The sequence below is a fragment of the Trichosurus vulpecula genome, chromosome 3 (genome assembly GCF_011100635.1).
Source record: "Trichosurus vulpecula isolate mTriVul1 chromosome 3, mTriVul1.pri, whole genome shotgun sequence".
Taxonomy (NCBI): domain Eukaryota; kingdom Metazoa; phylum Chordata; class Mammalia; order Diprotodontia; family Phalangeridae; genus Trichosurus; species Trichosurus vulpecula.
Genome location: NC_050575.1, coordinates 162,103,721 through 162,125,556, shown reverse-complemented (window position 1 = coordinate 162,125,556; position 21,836 = coordinate 162,103,721). Strand labels below are relative to the sequence as shown.

Sequence of the window (21,836 nt, the reverse complement as noted above, 5' to 3'; positions counted from 1 at the left end):
ATCCCTAAGGTTCCTTCCAGCTCTTAACCTTAGGGTTTGAATCCCGCCTCTGCTAGTCACAGCCGTTCTTCCAGCTCCAAATCCAGTTCGGTTTTCCACTACACCACACTTCCCAACTCCCTCATTTTTCAGGCAAGGAAACTGAAACCCCGACAGGGGAAAGGTCAAAGGAGGGAGGCTGCCCCAGAAATTCAAATTCAGCTCAGTGATGCTAGGATCAGGGAATCAAGAGACTTTCGAGGGCATTTGCCGGGTTAGGCAGCTAGGTGGCACAGTGGCTAGAGCTACTGGACCTAAAGCCAAGATGGATCTGAGTTCAAATTCAACTGAGACACTACTTCTGTGAACTTCGGCTAGCTCACTTAACCCCTGACTGCCGCTGCTTCTTCATCTGCAAAATCAGGATAACAAAGCACCTGCCTCCCAGAGTTGTTGTGAGGATAAAGCGAGATAACATTTCCAAAGCGGTTTTAAGCGCTACATCAAGTATAAATACATACTTTTACTTTTGCCCTGGAGGGTGGAAGAAGGCGTTGTCTGGGAGGAGTCTCTGAGGCCGCCTTCTTTCACAGTCTTTGTTCTATTCAGAGAAGCCCCAGTCTGTGCTCTCCTCCCCACTTCCAGGAATTGTGCAGAGGGAAGGGACCACTTGATTTTAGAGAAAGTCCTAGGTTGGAAAGGCTGGGGCGCGGGGTCGAATACATCTGGCCATTCACTGGAACAAAGAGGCTAGGAGAGGTGTGTGTGTGTGTGTGTGTGTGTGTGTGTGTGTGTGTGTGTGTGTGGCGGGGGAGACTACAAGAGAGCGGCCACGAGCGATGAGGACAAGAGAGTTAAAAAGCTGGAGAGCCGGTAAAAGAAGAGGCCCTGCACCGACGGCAGAACCGTCCCTCGGCTCCCACCGTTCCCCGCCGGACTTTGGAGCAAGGGAACCCGTTCGTGGTTGCTAAGGGGCGGCCCCGGAAGTGACGGACTCCGGGTTTGTTGACAGCGGCGGCGGCGGCGGCGGCGGCGGCTGAGCTTGAGACGGAGGGATCGAGAGGCGGACGGAAGAGCTGGGATCGGATCCGGGAGGACGGGCTCGGGGCCCGGAGCCCAGAGCCAGCAGCGGGCGGGCGGGCCGGCTTTCGCCCCGCCCCAGCACCGAGGGGACAGACGCGTCGCCGACAGCCGGGAGAAGGTGAGTGCGGGATCCCCCCGCTTGCCTTGGCTCTCCAGGCTCCGGGATCCACTGGATCCTCCCTCCCCCGCTTCTAGTGGATTCTGGGAAGCACCCGGAGATGCGCTGGGACCACCTGGCTCCCCTTCCCTAAGCGTTGGCGGGATCAAATAAATCCAGTGGGGTTCTTACTCTGGGACCCACTAGTCTTTTTTTTTCCCCTATCCTCCCCCCCGCCCCCATCCCTCGTGCGCCCACCGGATCTAGTGGATTCCCGGCCTTCTGGTGCAAGATTCGCTGCTTCCCCCGCTATCCCTATTGGATCTTAAAGCCGCCATCCTCATCCGTCCCTCCATCCTCACGTCCGATCCCCTGCCCCCGTTGCCTCCCTCCGCCTTCTACTCGAGACTGCTAAGGAAGCCACTCCAGGGCGACTCCTCCCCACCTCCGCCCCGACTTTCTCCCGGGGTCAGCTCCACCCAAGGTAGAAATCCCTCCTCACCCTGGTATCCCGCTCCCCATACGCTCACGTCCCCACCCCCTCGGTGCAAGATTTCTTCCCCCAACTTAACCATCATCTCCCTGTTTCCCCCACATACCCACCCACCTACTGGAAAGCGGCTGGAAAGGGCCGCATGCTTTTGTCCATAAAGGCTAGGAGAGGATTTCCACTTCTCTTTAGAACTGACTGTGAAATCTTCCCTGGCCCTCCCTCCCCCTCCCCCTTCCATCCCCCATGAGATGGCTAAATGGGGTATTACTAGTGTGTCTGCTGTTTTGTAATTTAAAAGTTCGGACTTTTATCTTTTCTCCCCCGAGGACAGTTACGGATGGTGGGTTTAAGCTCTTTCCCTCCTCCCCGCCCCCCCCCCCCCATGTGGTGCTAAGCCTCCAAGCTCAAAAGTTATGGGTGTCCTAATAAAGGCCGCTTCTAACTAACAGAATATATGTGGCAAAAGAAAGCCGTCACTTTGGGCTGTTCGAGCTTGCAGTGGCCGGAGAAGTACACTATTAAGTTAAAATGAAACCCGTCTAGCAGGCCAGCTCCTGAAAGAAAACTTGCAATCACGATCTGCTCAGGCTCAAAAATTCACAGAGGCTCAATGGATGGAGCCGAATCTGGAGATTTTCCGTTTCTTATTCTTTGAGTTTGTGCTTCTGATTCCTTGGAGTAGGAGAGTGGGGATTGCCTGAGAATTGACACTACTCATACCAGAAACATTTCAATTCAGGTAAAATCTGGTAAAAACTAAACTAAAACCAAATATCAAAAATAACCTTGGAAAAGAAATGAAGTCACAAGCACAATCTAAATTCTAAGGCATGTGTGTCAGTGGAACAGTCCTACTCCCTCTTGTAAAGGTACCAGCCTTGTGTCTTTTTTAGCTAGGGTAGAGCCACCTCCTTTCCTCATTCCCTGCTCCTGCCCCAACTCTTCCTGTATTGTGCTGCGGGAGTTGGATTAAGGGCTGGGGCAGGACCAAGATTCATGGTATAGATTGATAAACCTGGAGTCAGAAAGATTTGAGTTTGAATCTTGCCCCAGATACTTACTAGCTGGACAATCCTAGGCAGGTCACTTAATTCTCTAAGCCTCAGTTTCCTCCTCTGTAAAGTGAGGATAATAATAGCACCTACATTACAGAGTTGTTGTGAGGGTAAGCTGAGATAATATTTGCAAAGGGCTTTTGCACACCTTAAAGTACTGTGTACTAGCCATTATTATACAGCCTAGTTGGCTATGGCAGGTTCATAGAACCCAGTGAGTAAATTCTAAGATGAATGACCTTTGAGATGGGCTTGAAAAATCAGTAGTCTTCCAAATCCAAGGAGCACTGGGTCAGCTCCTTCAGGCTACTGACCATAAGGCATTAAGTTTTCCAAACTGAAATTTTTACATCTTGGCTTAAATGCGTGTCTTCTTCTTGGGCTCCCAATCCCCCAAATATAATACACGACCATGTGGAGTTTTCAAAGCATTTTTACATTTCACTGGAATCTCACAATCACCCTTCGAGGCAGTCAAGGCATGGATTATTATTCTTTATATATAGGGCATCTGAGGTTCAGTCAAAATGTTTGGCTTGTATGTGACTATGCAGTCATTTTAAGTGAGCTAGGACTAGAAGCCAGCTCTCTCTTACAATGTCAGATCTCAGAAGTCGTTATATCAGTGTCTTCGCCAGGCTCAGAGATGGTCTTTGCCAGGACTCTCACCTGTAGTCCTATCTATAAATAAATAGAATGAAAGGCAGTAAGACTTCTCTACCTACTCCCTGGTTCAATGCCAGAAAGCAGGGAGCACATGAAACCTCTCAAGACCCCTGATTGCTCACCGAGGCTGGGTGCTAGCCTTCTATACATGGCTCAATTGCATCTCTCTCAATAACAATGTAGATGGATATTGGCCTAGGACTTTATAGCCTCAGACCTCTTCTGGTCTCAACTGGCTAATCAGAATGTATTTATCAAGCAGTTATTTTATTCAAGGCACTGTACAAGGAGTTATGGAAGAGATACAGATGAATACCTTCTAGGAACTGATAGTCTAATTGAAGAGAGAAGATAAATTAAGTAAGAATATGAGGCAGTCTGTGTTAAGTGCCATGGACTATAAGTGGTGTAGAGATTCAAAGAAAACCAAGAGAACCTGTTGTCCAGAAAGAAGAAAGGGAGAGCCACATAGAAGGTTCTTGTTCTCGCCCATACTTGATGACAAAAGAGTAGCAGAGCCCAGAACGGACCCCAGGCATTCTGAATCCCATTCTGGTATAGTGCACTCAAGCATTTACCTCCTCTGGGTTGTGCCAACAGCCACATGCTAATGTTCCCCTCCATTTCTCCTCGATTTCTACCCCAATATCTCAATATTTCTTTCAAGCCATTCTCAGTTCTAAATCTTAATGTCCTGAGTTTAGTCATTCTCCAGTCCTCACCTCCAGTATGATGCCCAGGCAAAGTGTTCCCTGACTCCTGGAATTCAATAGTAGCTTCCTAGGTGCCAAGAGAATCATTGGAATATCTGGGGACTTACACGCTGACCTCTTGCTCTCTGATCTAACCAAATTCTCTGGGCTGATTACACCTTCTCTCCCCCTATGGGTTGAACCAATTTGACTGTTATTCTTTTAGTTCTGGAGAGCTTCCAGCCTCTATAAATAGGGCATTTGTTTTGATTTTCCCCCGAGTGTCTTGGTTAATATTTCGCAGGGCCAAAGCTGCTCCAAGGCCTTTCCCTTCCTGTCTTCATCAAGAAAAATTCAGCTTCCCTTTGGGGTTGAATTGATTTGAATCTGGAGATCTAAGTGTGCTTCTCTTACCAGCTGTGGGCAAGTTGCCTTCCCTCTGAGGACCTCAGTCTCCTTTCCATTTACTCCCTCAACCTTCATCAAATAGCCATTATCTGTAATCTGTGGGGGGACTAGAGAAATACAAAACATTATTACTCTTCAGTGATCTGTCATGATTATCTTTTTTTTTTTTTTTGGCCTGTTATCTGTTGCTGGATTTCTGGATTGGCCATGACCTATGATGGGATCCTGCCCAAATTCAGACAGAGCCCTGGGGACAGGAAAAGGGGGTAAAAGGATCTTGCAAACTGTCCCATGTCAGCACAAGTGGCACAACTGTTGAAAACTTTGATTTTCCCTGGGGTTCACTGCCTGAGGACGGCTTAGTGTCAAGAGGAACAACTCTCCTCTTGCAGCCCTCCCCATTCCCATTTATCTAGATTTGCATGGCGAAAGGAATGGGTCAGCAGATAGTCCAGTCTCCTTGGTGTGTCTTGGTGCCAGGCACTCTAACCCTGGCAGAATCCTCTGATGACCTGGGAACTAGGCAGCTAAGATGGCTGCTGTGCACAAGCCACCACAGGCAGGCAGTTTCCTTGGTTCTTGAAATGCAGAGGAGAGAGCAGCACTTGGTCTTGAGTCCCTGATCAGTAAGCCATTATTCTCCCAGCTGAAAGAATTCACTTTCTCCTCAAATTTTTAAAGAGCATTTTGGGGATCTCCTCTGCCTCTGTCACTCCCTGTTTTCTGTCACGTTTATCTGTGTTCACATCATATCTGTCCTGTAGTATAATGGAAGGTTTAGTGTCAGTTTGCTCTTTATCCCTGGCGGCTAGTATGGTGCCCTGAATATAGTGGGTAGTTGCATGTTTGTTGAGTGCATGAACCCTGACTCCATTTCTAGCACTATGTAAATTACAGTGTTAAAACAGAAGAAAAATGTAAGACATGGTCCCTTTTCTCCAGGAGATCACCATTATTCACTCTAGTTGGAGAGACAAGACATGAAATAGTTATTTGGTAATTCAGAGCAGTGTGCATTTAGTGCCAGATGAGTGGTACAGGCTCTAAGTACTTTAGGAGTTGTTAAAAGCTACAAATCCATATGGATTTATAGTAGAGTCAGAGAAGGCCTAAGAAAAACTATTCAAATTGACCTGGACCTCTATAGATCCACATGGGGAATCTGCATGAACCTAGCCATGGGGGCAGGATCGCACATGGTATTCAATGGACAGTGAGTAGACTGGCATAATTGAAACAAAAGGTCATGTTGGATAGCAATGAGTATTCTGGAAACCTGAAATGCTAGGCAGAGAAGTTTGGATTTCATCCATCCTAGCAAAGAGGTGCCTCCTGCTAGCCCTGGAGTCCTTTCCCCCATTGTTCCCCCCAAGCCTGAGGACAATGGCACTCAGGCACCACTGGACATTTTGTGGGAAAATAGTTAATATTGGCAAAGTAAGGCCATACCCAAGCATCCTGTTTACTGTACCGTCCCCTGAGGGTGTCACGTCGCCAGAGGGACAGTTGGCACAATGGACTTATTGTATGAGGTACGTAAGGCTAGTGGGAGCACAGGCCCTGTGCCCAGGGCTGCACAAACCCCACTCTGTCTAAAACTGCCAGAAGGTGAAGCAGAAGGGGGTAGCCAAGGCTTACTTCCTGAGGCAGGAATCCCCAAGGGATCTGATTCCTTGGAACAGCCCTGGCAGTGGGAGCCTGAGATAGCCCTCCTCTTTTCCAAGGCCAGCAGGTGCCAGAGAAAGAGTACACGAAGTAGGGGTGGAGGAGTTGAATCAGACCAAACAGGCCAGCATACCACATCAAAAAGTATAGTAGGGGAATAGAAACAACATCTGAACATGTTCAAGCGTATTCAAGAGAAGGATCTAGGATGGTGAAGCCTCCAGACCTAAGGTCTGGTGGGTGGGAAAGGCATTATTCCCCAAAAAAGAAATATCCACTCTCATCCAATTTTAAAGATTTTTAAGATTGGTAAATGGGGCAGGGAGACAGAGCAAAGACTCTAATATCCAGTCACTCAAACAGTTCATCACCTCACGACCAACTTGGAAAGGAGCCCCTCCACACTTAAGTTGACCAGTCCTCAGATGAAAGACTTAAAATGCATGACCAGGAGCATAGGTGGTACTAGGTACCTCCTAGTGATCATCTAAAAAATGTGATAGATCAGCATCCCTAGAAGTTCTTAGCTGGGATCCTGCATACTTTTCATTTCTCCACACTCAGCTACACATGTATGTACTCATCCCCCCCATACCACAAACATATCCCATTCGTATACATCTTGCCCCTTACCTACAGGTTGACAAGTCAGACAAAGATCATCCTAGTCTTTTCTAACTTTCCAGCCCACTCAGACTCCTCTCTAGCTTTTGCTTTTGGTGACGACAACTAACCATCAAACTTCCAAACCATAAGGGAAAGGATTCAGAGGGAGCGGGGGAAGAACAGGGTCCTGGAATGAGAATGTACTGCTTATGAGTTCTCTCTTAAGTCTGGCAGTTAGGAACTGGGCCACTCAAGAAAGCAGCTTCTAACTGAGAGGGAACAGGCCACCCTTAGTATTGTGGACCATGTTTTCCACTATTGGAAACTTAGGGAACAGCCTGACACCACTTTTCAGTGTCCTAAAATGACCTTAGTATGGAAGTAGGTGGGAATTATGGTGCAAGAAAGTCTGTCTCAACAAATGACATAAGAATGTGGTTGTCAAGACTAAAATGAAGTCTCTATATTGGTGGCTCACTTATTCCTGTTGAAAGACTCCATCACAAGCCCAAATCCTCAGCTTGGCCCCAATTCTAAGACAATGATTAAACGCCCTAAGATCCTTTGCCTGGGCTCCGGAGAGAAGCTCGCTCTTTGGTCAGTGGTGTTTGCCAGGGGGACCCCCAAGCCAGTAGAGGAGTCTCTTTCAATTGAAGCAGCTCAGGGCTGTTGCTCATCCCCTTGTTTTCCTTGTTGCTAGGCTATCACTACCTCAAATGTCTCTGTGACTACTACCAGGACAGGACTCTCTCATCCCTGGGGCACCCTTGGCTCAAGCCATACGCCTGTGCCCCAGCCCCAGGATGGCATTGGACAGCCCTGAGTCCCTGATGGCACTCTGCACAGACTTCTGCCTCCGAAACCTAGAGGGAACCTTAGGTTACCTCCTGGACAACGAGACCTTGCGGCTGCACCCGGACATCTTCCTACCCAGTGAGATCTGTGACCGGCTTGTCAATGAGTAGGTCAGGGGTTAGTGGAGGTGGGGAGAAGATATGTGTGTGTATGGGGGGTGTTTGCAGTAAGTGAATACATATGTGTGTAGATGACTGCGGGATGAATGAAAGTAATCAGGATCCCAGATGAAAACTCCTGGGCACTCCAGTCTACTGCTGGTTTTTAGCTGAGTACCAGAAGGAGCATAGTACCTCCAACCACAGTCTTGATCACGGATCCCGAGTCTTTCATCTGAAGATTGACCAGCCTAGGTGTGGAGTGGCTTATTTCTAGGTCAATGACAAGAAACCAAAGTCCAAATCGTGTTGATCACAATTTTTTGGTCACAATTTTTCGGCTACAACATCTCATGGAGACTGTCTACTGAGGTGTAGTGAAGTTATAGGGAAGGATGTGTTTGCTGCATGAAAACCAAGGATTCAATTATACTGTCATGAAATGGCGATAATAACACCCTGTATTTGTGTACTTCAGAGTCTACAAAGTACATTCATATCTATAACTATATTTCATCTTCACAACAATCCAGGGCCACAGGCAGGGCAGAAGGTATTTCTCCCACTTGACAGATCAGGACACAGCCTTGTGGAAGAGATGAGACTTGAACTAGGTCTTGAAAGAGAAGGCTAGGGTTTGGATTGACAGAGAAGAGCTAGGAGGGTGTTCCAAGTACAAGACAGTCCCCTTGTTCCATCTCCTAACCCCAGGACTGAACCATCCCTCTTCCTTAGGTATGTGGAGCTAGTCAATGCTGACTGTAATTTTGAGCCCCATGAGAGTTTCTTCAGCCTCTTCTCAGACCCCCGAAGCACCCGTCTCACTCGTATCCACCTTCGAGAGGACTTGGTACAAGACCAGGACCTGGAAGCCATTCGAAAGCAGGTAGGCTGGTATGAGGCCTATAGATAAGGGGTGGGTGGATTGAACAGGCTGAATCTCCAAATAAACTCGTGAAGAGAACTGGGACATAAGAAGTATTATGTTTAGCTTACTGCATTCTGGAATTTTAAAGCAAAAATGAGAGTGGGGGGGGATGATAACTGGAATTATTAGAGAAAGGAAATCTTATTTTACACAAGGTGCTATCAGATTTGGAACACATGACCTCTGGTAGCATGCTCTGAAAACAGAAATAGGATCATCAGAGGCTTGTCTAAATCAGTGGATGATGTCTCCATAATGGAGTATTTGTTAAGGGAAGCTGGGGGTGTTTGGGTCCCAGCCCTTACCTTATGAAGTTGATGTCAGGGCAAACAACCTCCTGGGACCCTTATCATAAATAGATTCTTGAACTGAGGTGCCATGGTTGCATTACTGATATTAATATCAATCCAACCAGGTTAGATTCAGCCCAGTATATTTCCATATTAGCCACGAGCAAGAAAGGTTTCTGAAAGTTCATGTCTGTCCTGCCTCTTCTATCTTACGTACTTTTTTTTTGGAGGGGGGATGGCAGGGCAGTTGGGGTTAAGTGACAGCTAGTAAGTGAGTCAAGTGTCTGAGGCCGAATTTGAACTCAGGTCCTCCTGACTCCAGGGCCGGTGCTCTACTCACTGCACCACCTAGCTGCCCCTATCTTGTGTTCTTGATAATAGTAACAATACATATTTATGTGTAACACTTGTTTTTTTTTTGAAGGACTCTCACATCTGTTATCTCATTCAAGCCTCACAATATCCTCAGTGATATGGGCAGGGCAAGTATGATTCCTTAGTCTTATCAGTGAGGAAGCTGTGATGCTCAAGGATGAAATGACTTCCTCAGGTCCTCCACCAAGCAACAGACCTGAGGTCTGAATGCTGGCTTTTGATGCCCATTCCATCCCATTGTTTACTGATACCAGATGGAAAGGGGGAGGATGAGGAGCAGTTGTAATTCTCACATATCTCCCTGACTCTCTTAGGATCTGGTTGAATTGTACCTAACCAACTGTGAGAAGCTGACCGCCAAGAGTCTGCAGACATTGGGAAGTTTTAGCCCCACCCTGGTTTCCCTGAGCCTCTTTGGATGCAGGAACATCTTTTATGAAGAGGAGAACCCTGGGGGCTGTGAGGATGAGTGTGTGGTCAACCCCACCTGCCAGGTACTGGTTAAGGACTTCACCTTCGAGGGCTTCAGCCGCCTGCGGTTCCTCAACCTTGGCCGAATGACTGAGGGGATTCCCGTGGAGTCTCTTCTTCGACCTCTGCGTTCCCTGACTGCCCTGGACCTTTCAGGTATCCAGACCAGCGATGTGGCCTTCCTGACTCAGTGGAAGGATAGTTTGGTGTCCCTAGTTCTCTACAACATGGACCTGTCTGATGAGCATATCCGTGTCATTGTTCAGCTCCACAAACTCCGGTGAGCCTTTTTTCTCCTCCCCTGGTTCTTCCTTCACCCACATTCCCTAGGACCTTCCTTGTGACCTAAAGTTGCCTTGGGATGGAGATAATTTAGAGACTCTTGAGTCTTCTCTGAAACTGTGGGCTGTTTCAGAGATAGCTATAGTTCTCTGGTCTCTGGGCCCCAGGTTGAGGGCAAGTCCTCCCTTCTAAGGAACTTTGCCCTTCCATCTCAGACACACAGCTGAACCTGGTTATTCTGGAGCATATCCAAGTCCCAGCAGGTTTGTTCTCAGAATGGTCTGGATCAAAGGGGTGTCATGTACACAAGTAGATCAGCCCCTGACCTCCTGGACTTCCTGTTGTCTTCCAGGCACTTGGACATCTCTAGAGACCGCCTCTCCAGCTACTATAAGTTCAAGCTGACAAGGAAGGTGCTGAGCCTTTTTGTTCAGAAGCTGGGAAATCTGGTGTCACTGGATATCTCTGGCCACATGATGCTAGAAAACTGCAGCATCTCTAAAATGGATGAGGAAGCCGGGCAGACCAGGTAGGAACTGTCCAGGCCGGCCTAAATAAGGTATTCTGATCCATTTTCCTTGAGGAATGGCTTCCCTTTGGGCTATACCAAGCCATGGTGTTAATTGAAGTCTTTGCCCAAGTCCAGGGCTCACTTAGGATAGGATGTTAGATTTCATCTTTCTGATCCCTGATCCCTTGATGTCTCAATGTCTTTTGATCATCTGGAAAACAGCTTTGACTATTCACTTCCCCTTAGCCATAGGAAGCTTAATGCTTTGATTTTGATGGAACATCCTCCCTGAGGTAGTCTGGGTAAATCCCCAGATCACTGGGCAGTGTTTCTAAGAGGTCAGGACATAGCTCTTTTCTCTACTCCTTAAAAGACTATAGAAAATGTAGCAGATTCCAACATTCCCTCCCCTACTTCCCTGCCTCATACTGACCATCAATAAGCCCAGTATACTTCAAGAAAACTCTTGGATCCAGCACTCCCTTGTAGCTCATTTAAACACCCAAGGAACTAAGGAGATAGTTTAGCACTGCCACACTATGCAAAATCTATGTTCAGCTTCCTAGTTTGAGCTAGGTCTAGAGTGGTCCTTTCTTGCTATGGGCAAGAATCTGCATGTCCCCTTAGGGGCTACAGCAACTGACCCCCCTGGTGGCCTCTTTCCCCAGCACTGAGCCTTGTAAGAGCAGCATCACGCCCTTCCGGGCCCTGAAGCGGCCCCTGCAGTTCCTTGGGCTTTTTGAGACTTCCCTATGCCGTCTGACACACATTCCAGCCTACAAGGTAAGAGTCAAAGAGAAATTGAGGCAGTTTATGATTTTGGAAGGGATTCCTCCTAACTTTCCCCTAATCTCTGACACTGTACCTTGGGGACAGCAGGTTTGGCAGGAGGGCTCTGAGTTTCCAGAAAAAGAGTTTATCTCTTAAAATAGGAAGCTCAAGTATAAAGGAACTACCTCATTAAGGCCAGATTAAGTAGGAGATCCTAAGATCTGGCGATTCAGTTAGTGCAGGCCCCTGTGATTCTCTCTGCTTTGTTCTCTGGGCAGATCATGGAACTAAATCTCCCTTTTCATCTTCCCATACGTACCACCAGGTGAGTGGTGACAAGAACGAGGAACAGGTGCTAAATGCCATCGAGGCTTACACAGAGCATCGGCCAGAAATCACTTCTCGAGCCATCAACCTTCTCTTTGATATCGCCCGAATAGAGCGCTGCAATCAGTTACTCCGAGCCCTACAGGTCAGCCTACCTTTCAGTTTAGAGTCCCTCCCTCTCCCCAGCGCTCCCCATAGCTTCCTCTACTGCGGAGCTGCCCTAGGCCACGTTGTTCTCCCACAACAATCCTAGTGTCCTCCTGCAATTATTTTATTGGAAAAATTATTTTGCTTTGCAAAGTCTTCTCTGACTTCGTCCCAGAGGAAGTCTGGAATACTCCTGGTTTCTTAGATTTAGACTGAAATTGAGAAGGAGGTCCTGGGACTGTTTGTCATCTTATGGGGTGGGCGAGATTTGTCAGGATTCAGTCAACATCTGAGCAAAGCTGGCCCTGGATACGGCAATGAGGAGTAATTACCCAAGACCCCAGAGTGCTACAGTGATAAAATAGACAGGGGAGAGGAGAACTAAGACACTGACTTACGGTCACCTTGTAGGGCCAGCAACTCAGATGTCTATTTCCCAACTCCACCCCCCCACCCTAGACTGCTTGTTTCCCAAAACTGCCTTTCCCCTCAGACTTCTTGGTGTTCATTATATCCCAGTGCCTTGTACATTGTTGTTATATAACAGTCGAAGTGATGGCACAAGGGAGGCTTGCTTTACAGGGTGGGTTCCCAGGGCACCCTCTTAACTAAGTTGGGATCTCCTATCCCTGGCTTTCTCCTTCTCCTCTTCTCCCTGAACAGCTGGTCATTACCGCCCTCAAGTGCCACAAATATGACAAAAATATCCAGGTGACAGGCAGTGCTGCACTTTTCTACCTGACCAACTCAGAGTACCGCCCTGAGCAGAGCATCAAGCTCCGCCGGCAAGTCATCCAAGTGGTACTCAATGGCATGGAATCCTACCAGGAGGTGACGGTGAGAACCCCTGTCTTTAGCTGTATTTCTGCCAGGATTGGGCGGGGGGAAGGCCGTTGACTGAATTGATTTCTCTCCTCATGCCATCTTGTGCTGGCCTGCACTAAGGGAACTTTCAGTTTAATGGGGAAGATGAGGCAGAAATACATGATACTGATATAAGGACATTTAACAACAAGAAGGTGCCTCCAGAAGAGCTCCAGCAGACTGGTCTGCTCTAGACTCCCTGAGCTCAGCATTGGGTGGCTGGTTTCCATCTCTTTGGATAGACTGCCTTTCCTCCCTCACCTCTGCCTTTAAGAATCTTTAGCTTCCTTCAGTTGAGTGCCTACCGTGTCCAAGGAACTATGCTAACAAGGATGAGACAAAATGAAAGACAGTTCCTTCTTTCAGATATCTCCTACTGATTCAGCCATGGTGCTACCTCCTCTGCAGCTCTTTCCTGTCTCTCCCTCTCCCTTTTTATTTGTGAACTTTTATTTACTTAGCTGTTTGCATATCATAAATACTAGTAGAATTTACATTCTTCTTGAAGCCAAGGACTAGTTTTCATTTTTGTCTTTGTATCCTTTCCCTAAGAACCTAAAGAATTGTATTGCCTATTACATCCCCTCCATTTGCCTTAGCCTTCAGACCCCCATGTATTATTCTTGTTATGATGGATCTGGCCTTACCTGTCAATCCTTCCTGCTCTGTTTCATTACACCTTCCCCTCTATTCAGGTGAATCTATTCACTGTCCCTGGCACCTATGGTTCCTTCTTAGTCCCTCTTCTAACTTTTATTCTTGGTTATTCCCTATCTGGATTGCCCTCCAAAAGTCCTCTACGTGAGTCCTCAACTCCCTCATCTTCCAGGAAGACTTCTCCAACCACCCCAGGCCACAGTCCTCACTCCTCCTTAGAGTCAACACTACATAGTTTAGCACCTAATTTTTAACATTCTTTTGTGATGTTATGTTTCATAGCTAGACCGAGCTCCTTAAGGGGGCAGGGGTTTCTTTCTTTTCCCCCTAGCATCTAGCTGGGGCTTGAGAAAGACTTGACTAATTCGTGATTGATCTATGTATGTGTCTGAGATAGGGTGGTGAATAGGGTTAGTCTGGGAAGTCTTCATGGAGAAATTGGAGTTAGGGAAATGGGAGGGGTAGGAAAAGAGTCAGGGTGATGGGACATGACTGAGCACCACTTTCCGGTCCACCCTCCCCAGGTTCAGCGGAACTGCTGCCTGACACTCTGCAACTTCAGCATCCCAGAGGAGCTGGAGTTCCAGTACCGGAGGGTCAATGAACTCTTGCTCAGCATCCTCAATCCCACTCGACAGGATGAGTCAATCCAGCGAATCGCTGTGCACCTCTGCAATGCCCTTGTCTGCCAGGTGGACAATGACCACAAGGAGGCTGTGGGCAAGATGGGTTTTGTCATGGTGCGTGAAATGCCTGGGGTTGACAACCCAACCTTCTTGATGCAGGTCATTTTCTGCCAATAGGAAACTTCCCTGGACTACATGAATTCTCTCCCCAATATCTACCTTGTACTTCTTCCTGCCTTTGGTTGAGGGCAAGGGAAAGTGTTTTGGGAAAATAGCTTAGATAATGGGAAGGATTTTCTAATTATGAACATTTGGTAAGTATTGGAATGGATGACCAAAGGTAGTTTGAGGAGCTTCTTCCATTAGAGTGCCTTCCCAATAGACTTGATACTTGCCTGCTTGGGTTGGTTTAAAGGGAAACAAAGACAGACTAAAGAGCCACAGAGATCTCTTCCAGCTTTAGAATTTTTAGGAGTCATGATTAGATACCTACTTAGTAATTCATTTTCTCTGCCTACAGACCATGCTAAAGTTGATTCAGAAAAAGCTAATGGACAAAACAGTAAGTTCTTCCATAATGACTATCAGCTCTTCTTCCCTCCAACAAATGGAAATGGTTTGTTCCTTGGGTGGGATCAGTCCCTCCTCAGAGCCTGTCATGGCGCAGTGGCCTGATAGCTTTTAAACAGCATCTCCCCTATACTGTAGTTGGGTATCAGCGGTGGCTCCTTCTCCTATCCTGGTAATCTAGGTCTACTTTTTCCCTGGGAAATAGCAGAGACTTATTCAGTGTCTCCCCCTGCAGTGTGATCAGGTGATGGAATTCTCCTGGAGTGCTCTGTGGAATATCACAGATGAGACGCCGGACAACTGTGAGATGTTCCTTAACTACAGTGGCATGAAGCTCTTCTTGGAGTGCCTGAAGGTTAGCACTGCTTGGGCAGGCCTGGATGAGCCAGGCTGGGACCAGCAAAAAACATCACTGGGGCATTATTCACTCTTTGAGACTATGTGGAAATTGGGGTCTTGGTGTTGTAATTCCATCCTTCTATTCCTAGGTCCCACTTACCCATTCAACCAGTCAAGAAACAGTTATTACATAGATGCCCTGGAGTGCCTGCATTAAGTCCATCCCACTTAGGGATGATGTCATCATCATTCAACCTATGGGGATTTGTCCTGAGTAGGCAGGGTTGCTCTCCCTGATGTCAAGTTCAAAGGTTAGGTCTATCACAATTTCTCTTAGTATTCATGTCCTGGCTCTGCCATTTAGAAAATGTGACCAGATTTTTTTAACATTCTGGTCACTTCCCATTGAATCCTACCATCCCCTATTGACCATTCCGTGAAATTGAACAAATAAATGAACGCCACATCTTAAAATATATGCCTCATTCTGTATGCCAGTGCCTCTGAAGAAAAGCCAGGAGGCTTGCTTTATCATCACTTCTGAAGTCTCAGTTGGTCACTTCAGAGTTCAGAAGTCTTTCATTGTTGGCCAAACTCTTTTCAGATCCATTTATATTTCGGGTCTCTTGGCTTTATGAATTCCATGGACTTACTGCCCATTGTGAGAAATAACTTATCTTGCTCCAGTTTCAAAGGAGGCTTTTTCATTCTAATATTTAAAGAATATTCCATGTTTGCCCCTTTCCATTCTGTTTCTGTCTCTGTAGACCTCAGTCATGTTTCCTTTTAGCATTTGCCTTTCCGGGCTGAAGAGAATCATTTTTTCTGATCTGTCCATAATGCTTACCTGTGTTGTACTCTATACCTCTCAGGCTTGTAGGGGATATAAGAGAGAGATAATGCAGTCTTATAGTCCCTGCCCTCAAAAAGAACTTAGAGTCAAATTGTGAAAATATGACTCATGCACAAGAAACATATAAAATGCTATAAGACTTCACATAAATTGAGTTCTGAATTATGCAGTGCTAATTAGCCTACCATAAAGGGTCACAGAAGGGAGGACCAATGAGAGCTGGCATACTTGGCGAAGCTGGAAAGGTCCACATTCCTATATGTGCCTCTCCATCATTTCCCATTTTCCCAGGAGTTCCCAGAGAAGCAGGAACTGCACCGGAATATGCTGGGACTCCTGGGGAATGTTGCAGAGGTGAAGGAACTGCGGCCCCAGCTAATGACTTCGCAGTTCATCACTGTCTTCAGGTTGGTGCTTCCAGAATTTGTCTCCCTCATTTCAGGACTAGTGACCACACTGAGTCAGACCTAGTTCCTAGTCCAGGATTCTAGTTATGTTAGCCAAAACCTTAACCCCTTCCCAACCCCTGCCTGTCTTCTCCTTGCTAGCAACCTGCTGGAGAGTAAGGCAGATGGAATTGAAGTGTCCTATAATGCCTGCGGTGTCCTTTCCCACATTATGTTTGATGGCCCGGAGGCCTGGGGAATCTGTGAACCTCGGCGGGAGGAAGTAGTAGAACGAATGTGGACAGCCATCCAGAGCTGGGATATCAACTCCCGGAGAAACATCAATTACAGGTAATTTGGGGTAGTTTAGGACCTAGAGAAAGCTGGAGGGAAAGAAGTACATTGTATGACTCTCCTAGTGAAAGGTTTGGGTAGAGTTCATTCAGTGGTCTCCAGTTGTCCCTTGCCTTAGATCACTGAGTCCCAAGACAGGGAGAGCCATTTAGTTCGCCTCTTGTCTCTAGGTTCTCCTTCCTCAAGCACAAAAATTGAGTCTTCCTCCTCTTCCTGAAGACCCACCAGTATTTTGCAAATTCATAGACACATAGTTTTTACTTGAATCCAACTGCATTTCTCATTGCATTTCTTTCGTCTCATTTGATCAACTTGCCACAGTGGGTTAGTTTGAACCCGAGACATTGACTATATATTTTTGGCAGCCCATTTGAATTCTGCCTTTCCCCAAGCCATCGCCATGAATAGCTGATTGTTGCGCAGAAGTCCTTTCCCTCTTTAGCCTGACACTTTGGAACTCTCCAAAATACATAAAAACACAAGGAGACCTACTTTAAGAATAGCAGAGGTCACGGTATTTTCTCTTTTCAGGTCATTTGAGCCAATTCTTCGCCTACTTCCCCAGGGTATATCCCCTGTCAGCCAGCACTGGGCAACCTGGGCTCTGTACAACCTTGTGTCAGTCTATCGTAAGTACCTGCTCATCTGATATTCAGATAGACCCATTTTGTCCAAGAGCTTGGGAAGAGAGAATCACAAATTATAGTCCTTGTCTTTAGAGCACCTAGAATTGAGCTAGGACAGACAAGACATGCATCTTAAGAGTAATTTACAAAACAACAGGTTTCAGTGATTGTGAAGTTGCAAACTGGATGTTTGGGGGACATGAAAATAGGGGACATATCCATTATCACATATTTATTGCAATTAGCACAAGAACTTGAAGTCATTTCCAAAACCCCCTTGGTTCTCGGCCAAATTAAAAAGTCATAATTCTGTCTTGTTTACAGCCTCAGTTGTTAGTGTCAGTACATGGGGCCAGAACCAAAGAAATCAGTGCTTGCCCCAAAACCAATATAAGAGAATTGGGTCCTTCTGCCAACCTCAGCTCCCCAAATAGGACCATTAAATTGGTCTGAGTCATGCTGATAAATCATCCTAGGAAAGACAGGTCCTAGGAGGCAGCAAAGCCTTAGTACTTACAGTCTTCTGACTCAGCAGGCCCACCTTCTATGCTGGATCTGCTTTTCCATCTTGCCAAGTCTCCACTCTCTCTCTTTTGGGTAAAAGAAAGCATATATGAGCAAGGCTAAGTTTCTGGGCCAAGAGACCTATCCTTCTCTGGTGCCTGTATCATCTACTTCACAAGATATAATAATCCTGTGGCTAAAAATAAAATCATGTATATAAAACACTTTGTAAACCATAAAACACTAATTAAATATGAATTGTTGTTATTATAGCTCCCAGATTGTAAGCTCTTGGAGGCCAAGGACTGTTCTTTTGTAGATGTTTGTATCGCCTACAGTGCCTGAATAAAGGACCCTTCATCCTATGGGCATTTTATAAATTCTTGTCGAATTACCTTTGACATGTGGCCTCCCACTCTCCACACAGCGGACAAGTACTGCCCCCTGCTGATCAAAGAAGGTGGCATGCCACTTCTGAGGGACATGATCAAAATGGCTTCTGCCCGACAGGAGACCAAGGAAATGGCCCGGTAGGAAACAAGATATTTTAATACTTCACTGCATGCAACTGTGATTTTATAGAATTGGATATACTGGGGTTCTTTGGGGATAGAACAACACAGCAGTTCACAACCTTGGGTGGATAAAATTCATGTCCTTGAGACCCAGGCATCAGAGGATATTGAACAGATAGGATTAGAACAAGGGCAGCTAAGCTGGATACTGGAATGATGAGCTGGGTCGTGGACAGCCTCGTCACATTGGATGGACACGTAGCGAAAAACCACAATGTTATGGCTTTGCTGCCAAACTCTGTGTGGAGATAGGGGATTGCTTTCATTTTTTGAACCAAGTTATCTCATTTCCCCTGGGGTCTCCATTCTATTTTGTCATCTCTGGGTGTTGGCACTAGATTAGAATTTTTTATTGTTCTCGGTCAAAGGCTATTGTAAGACTTACTGAGCAAAGAATAGGTACAGTGTGATCTCTAAAAACAAATTATAAGGATTAAGACAGAGCAAAGTTGGAGTGAATTTATAAATATGAAACTAAATGACATTTCAGAGTTAATTTCATAAAAGGAGTACTCAGACCAATACCTCAGACGTTAACCAACAATAGCTAAAGTTTTTTAAATGGCCAGTACATATAGGGAGACTCTAAAAGTTACTTATGCCCGTGCCAGATAAGGAACTTGCCCTTTCTGGTATCCTCTTTAATATAGTATTGGAGTGGATGGAAAGCTGAGCTTTCCTTAGAGCCCAAGACCTGGGTTTAATTCCGACCCCTGACATTCTGGCTGTGTGACCTCTGGGAAAGTCATTTAAACCCTCAGTGGCCCCAGGCAGCTCTCTTAAGATCCCAGTTTCAGAGAAGTTGCTGATCTACATCAGTAGAAGTTCCTCACCCAGACCTTTCTATGTGGATGAAATCACAAGTCCAGACAAGGAAAAAAAATTGAACTTAGCACTAGTTTAGGCATTAGAACCTTGGTAATTGTTTCAGAAAAGACATTCTACATGTCCTGTCTCACAGTAGACATTCTTTGCTCCTATAAAGGGATGAGTGAGATCTCTATTTAGCTCTTTCTCCCCTGGGGCTAAAGTAGCACTGACTGTTCTAGATGGAAAAGAATGATAGATATGAGCAAGAATTGGACAGGCAGTAAACTACACTGGCCAGAGGAACAGTAGACCAGGAATTTGGGCATTGAACATCAGTCATCATCCTGATACTGACCAGATGGATAGGCTGAATGGGAGAGCATGGTGAGAGGGATTGGAAGAAACCCTGAGTGATGCAAGTCAGTGTTTGGTTGCCAAGTAAAAGGAAAGAATCAAATGCTTGTCTGGCTGTAACATATAGTAATAACAGTCCTGTGGGTATTGAAAACTGCTGTCCATGCCCTAATGCCATCATTCTGATCTTGCCGGCTGACTAGTGTATCTAGGCATACAACTTGTTCCGCCTGGGAAATAAGAGATCTATAATCCTAGCACCTGATGCTCACTCATGGTACCTTGAAGCCTCCTTTTTCTAGGCCCTGCATCTAAATCATACCTCCCATTCTCCTTGTGTCATCCTCAGGAAGGTGATAGAGCACTGCAGTAACTTTAAGGAGGAGAACATGGACACATCCAGATAGAGGCAATGGGCCCTCCCGATTCTGGCCCGCACAGGTCCCAACTTCTCTCTAAATTACTGTATCTAGGGAGGAATCCTCACCAGCCTGGCTGTCGGAAGGCCCTCATCCTGTGCGTGTGGGACCCCAATGAGATGAAGGTGCACTGGGGGAACTTTTGCACAACCAATGCTTTTCCTTAACATTAGTAAGATATATATATATTATATATATATATAATTTTTTGTTAGGAAGTGTGAATTGAATTTTTGTGTGTATGATTTCTGTATAAAAACAAAAGAAACATCCCCCTCCCCAAGTCCTTGCAACATTCTTTGGCCTTTTTAAGCCCACAGAGAGCCTCTAATAGCCATTCCCTTTTCCCCACCAACCACCCACTGGCTCAAAGCTTGAAAAATTGTGACTTTCAGTTCTCTTCTTTTATCATTTCCACTGTCCCTCTTCTGATGCGCAAAGCATCAGCCCATCCCTAGTCCCCTGCACCAGATCCCTGGGACAGCTAGGAGCCTAGGCTAGGCTCTCAGGCCTGGTGGAAGCTAGGCTGGTGGGGTTTGAGGCTTAGCAGTAAAAGAACACAGAGAGTCTTAGAACAAACCCTGCAGAGGTCCTAGAAAGGCCAGGGTCCTTGGCTGTTGACTGTTAGAGGCAAGGTACAGAGTCATTCACAGTGCCAAGGCATAGACAGTGTTGATTAGGAGCCTCATAATGGACAGAGGTCTTTAGCCTTTATAAGCTCAGAATCACCCTTACCCCTTTGGAGAGACTAACTATACCCTGTCCACTATTCCCCATGGTGATTTTTTTTTTTTGCATCGATTTTTGCAAGCCACAGATATATACCCACTCTGAAGCCATGCTGCTAAGGTGGCATTAAGCTACTTCCTTTCTTCTCCCTCTCCTGCTATGGCCCAGGCCTCCCCCCTTTTCAAATAAAAGGGGAGTGAAGGATCTCTTCCTCCCAAAGAAGATAGAGTAGGGACAGATTCTTCTGCCATCCCAGCAGATACTCCTGCTTAAGATGCCTGCCTCCATATCCCTGGAGCTACTCAAGTGCTTGTCTATCTCAGGCATTCTTCCCCGGATAGCTGAGCTGGCGGTGCTTCCCTGTTCCTCCCCACCCAACTAACCCTTGGCAGCTGACAACCTTGTCACTGCTTCCCTGCATCGGCTGAGAGACTGGAGGAATGACTCAGAGCAGCTGGAGGAGACCTGGGGACAGCTGGAAGTGAGAGCTTGCCCATATAGAGCCCTCAACCCCAGCGTACCTTTTCCCCACTCAGATATGCATTAGAAACTCTGCATCAAGAGCTGGGGCAACTCCCCCCAGGCCAACACTGTGGCAACAGACATTTCTCCAGACCAGCACAACAGACACTTTTCAGTGGTACAGCCTAACCCGTCCCATTGGGAGCAGGCAGTACCATGGGGCATTGTAATCTCTGACTTTTCCTTTGGAACCTCTGTGCTTTGTTTTGGACAGTGTGAGACTTGTATGTATTTTTAAATATTTTGTTCCAAACCCTCTCAATTTTTATTTTATTTTTTTTTTTTGGTGTAATTTTGAATTAAGTTTGGACAGGTGGGGGTGGGGGTGGGGGTGGGGAGGGTTGTCAATGAGATGTGCTTAGAAGCCAACCACTCAGAAAATCTTTTCTCCTCTTCCTCCTTCCTAGTCCTCCTACTAGCCTTCTTCCTGAGTGTTTATCTCTGTATGAAACAGGATGGCATAGGTAGGCGAATGAAAATATCTCTTTTCTCCTTGGTTTTCCCATGCTCAGCTTCTCATGCTCCAACAAGGGTGAGCCTGTGTTGGGTGAACTCTGAATTTTCCAGTCCTGGTAGTGGGGCTGAGTTTGAGCCATTTGCCCGACCATCCACCAGGGACTGGGTATTTCCCCACAGAGCAAACCTCCCTCCCTCCCTCTCCCCCACCTGGACTGTCCCTGCTCTAAGGACCTTGGCACAGCCTATTGCTTTGAATGAGCACCCAGGTCCTGTGTTAAGCGTCTGTAACTTGGGATGTCACAGAAATACATTTTTGTGCAAAGTGGAAGGGGTGTCAAGAGTCTTTATTGGGGAAGGATGGGACTCCTGAATCTCAGGGCCAGACAACAA

General features: G+C 46.5%; 1 protein-coding gene across 2 annotated transcripts; it reads left to right on the top strand.

Annotated features, from left to right (window-relative positions):
* Positions 1-735: 735 nt before the first annotated feature.
* On the top strand, positions 736-21,767 carry ZER1 (zyg-11 related cell cycle regulator). Of its 2 annotated transcripts, none has more exons than XM_036750499.1 (16): positions 736-1,180; positions 7,445-7,705; positions 8,433-8,583; positions 9,605-10,041; positions 10,396-10,572; positions 11,223-11,337; positions 11,651-11,797; positions 12,463-12,636; positions 13,845-14,060; positions 14,467-14,508; positions 14,752-14,871; positions 16,000-16,115; positions 16,257-16,445; positions 16,980-17,077; positions 18,006-18,108; positions 19,667-21,767. In XM_036750499.1, exons 2-16 carry the CDS (start codon positions 7,548-7,550, stop codon positions 19,722-19,724), a joined length of 2,301 nt encoding a protein of 766 aa, XP_036606394.1. In that variant the 5' UTR covers positions 736-1,180; positions 7,445-7,547; the 3' UTR covers positions 19,725-21,767. The 2 variants fall into 2 exon arrangements, with proteins under 2 accessions (XP_036606394.1, XP_036606395.1); XM_036750500.1 differs by lacking the exon at positions 736-1,180 and adding an exon at positions 1,601-1,643.
* The last annotated feature ends 69 nt before the right edge of the window (positions 21,768-21,836 follow it).

Coding starts and splice junctions, on each gene's coding strand:
- ZER1 (XM_036750499.1), top strand. CDS start 7,548: ATGGCATTGGACAGCCCTGAGTCCCTGATGGCACTCTGCACAGACTTC. Junction 12,637..13,844: donor AATCCTACCAGGAGGTGACG/GTGAGAACCCCT, acceptor CACCCTCCCCAG/GTTCAGCGGAACTGCTGCCT. Junction 14,509..14,751: donor AAAAGCTAATGGACAAAACA/GTAAGTTCTTCC, acceptor CTCCCCCTGCAG/TGTGATCAGGTGATGGAATT.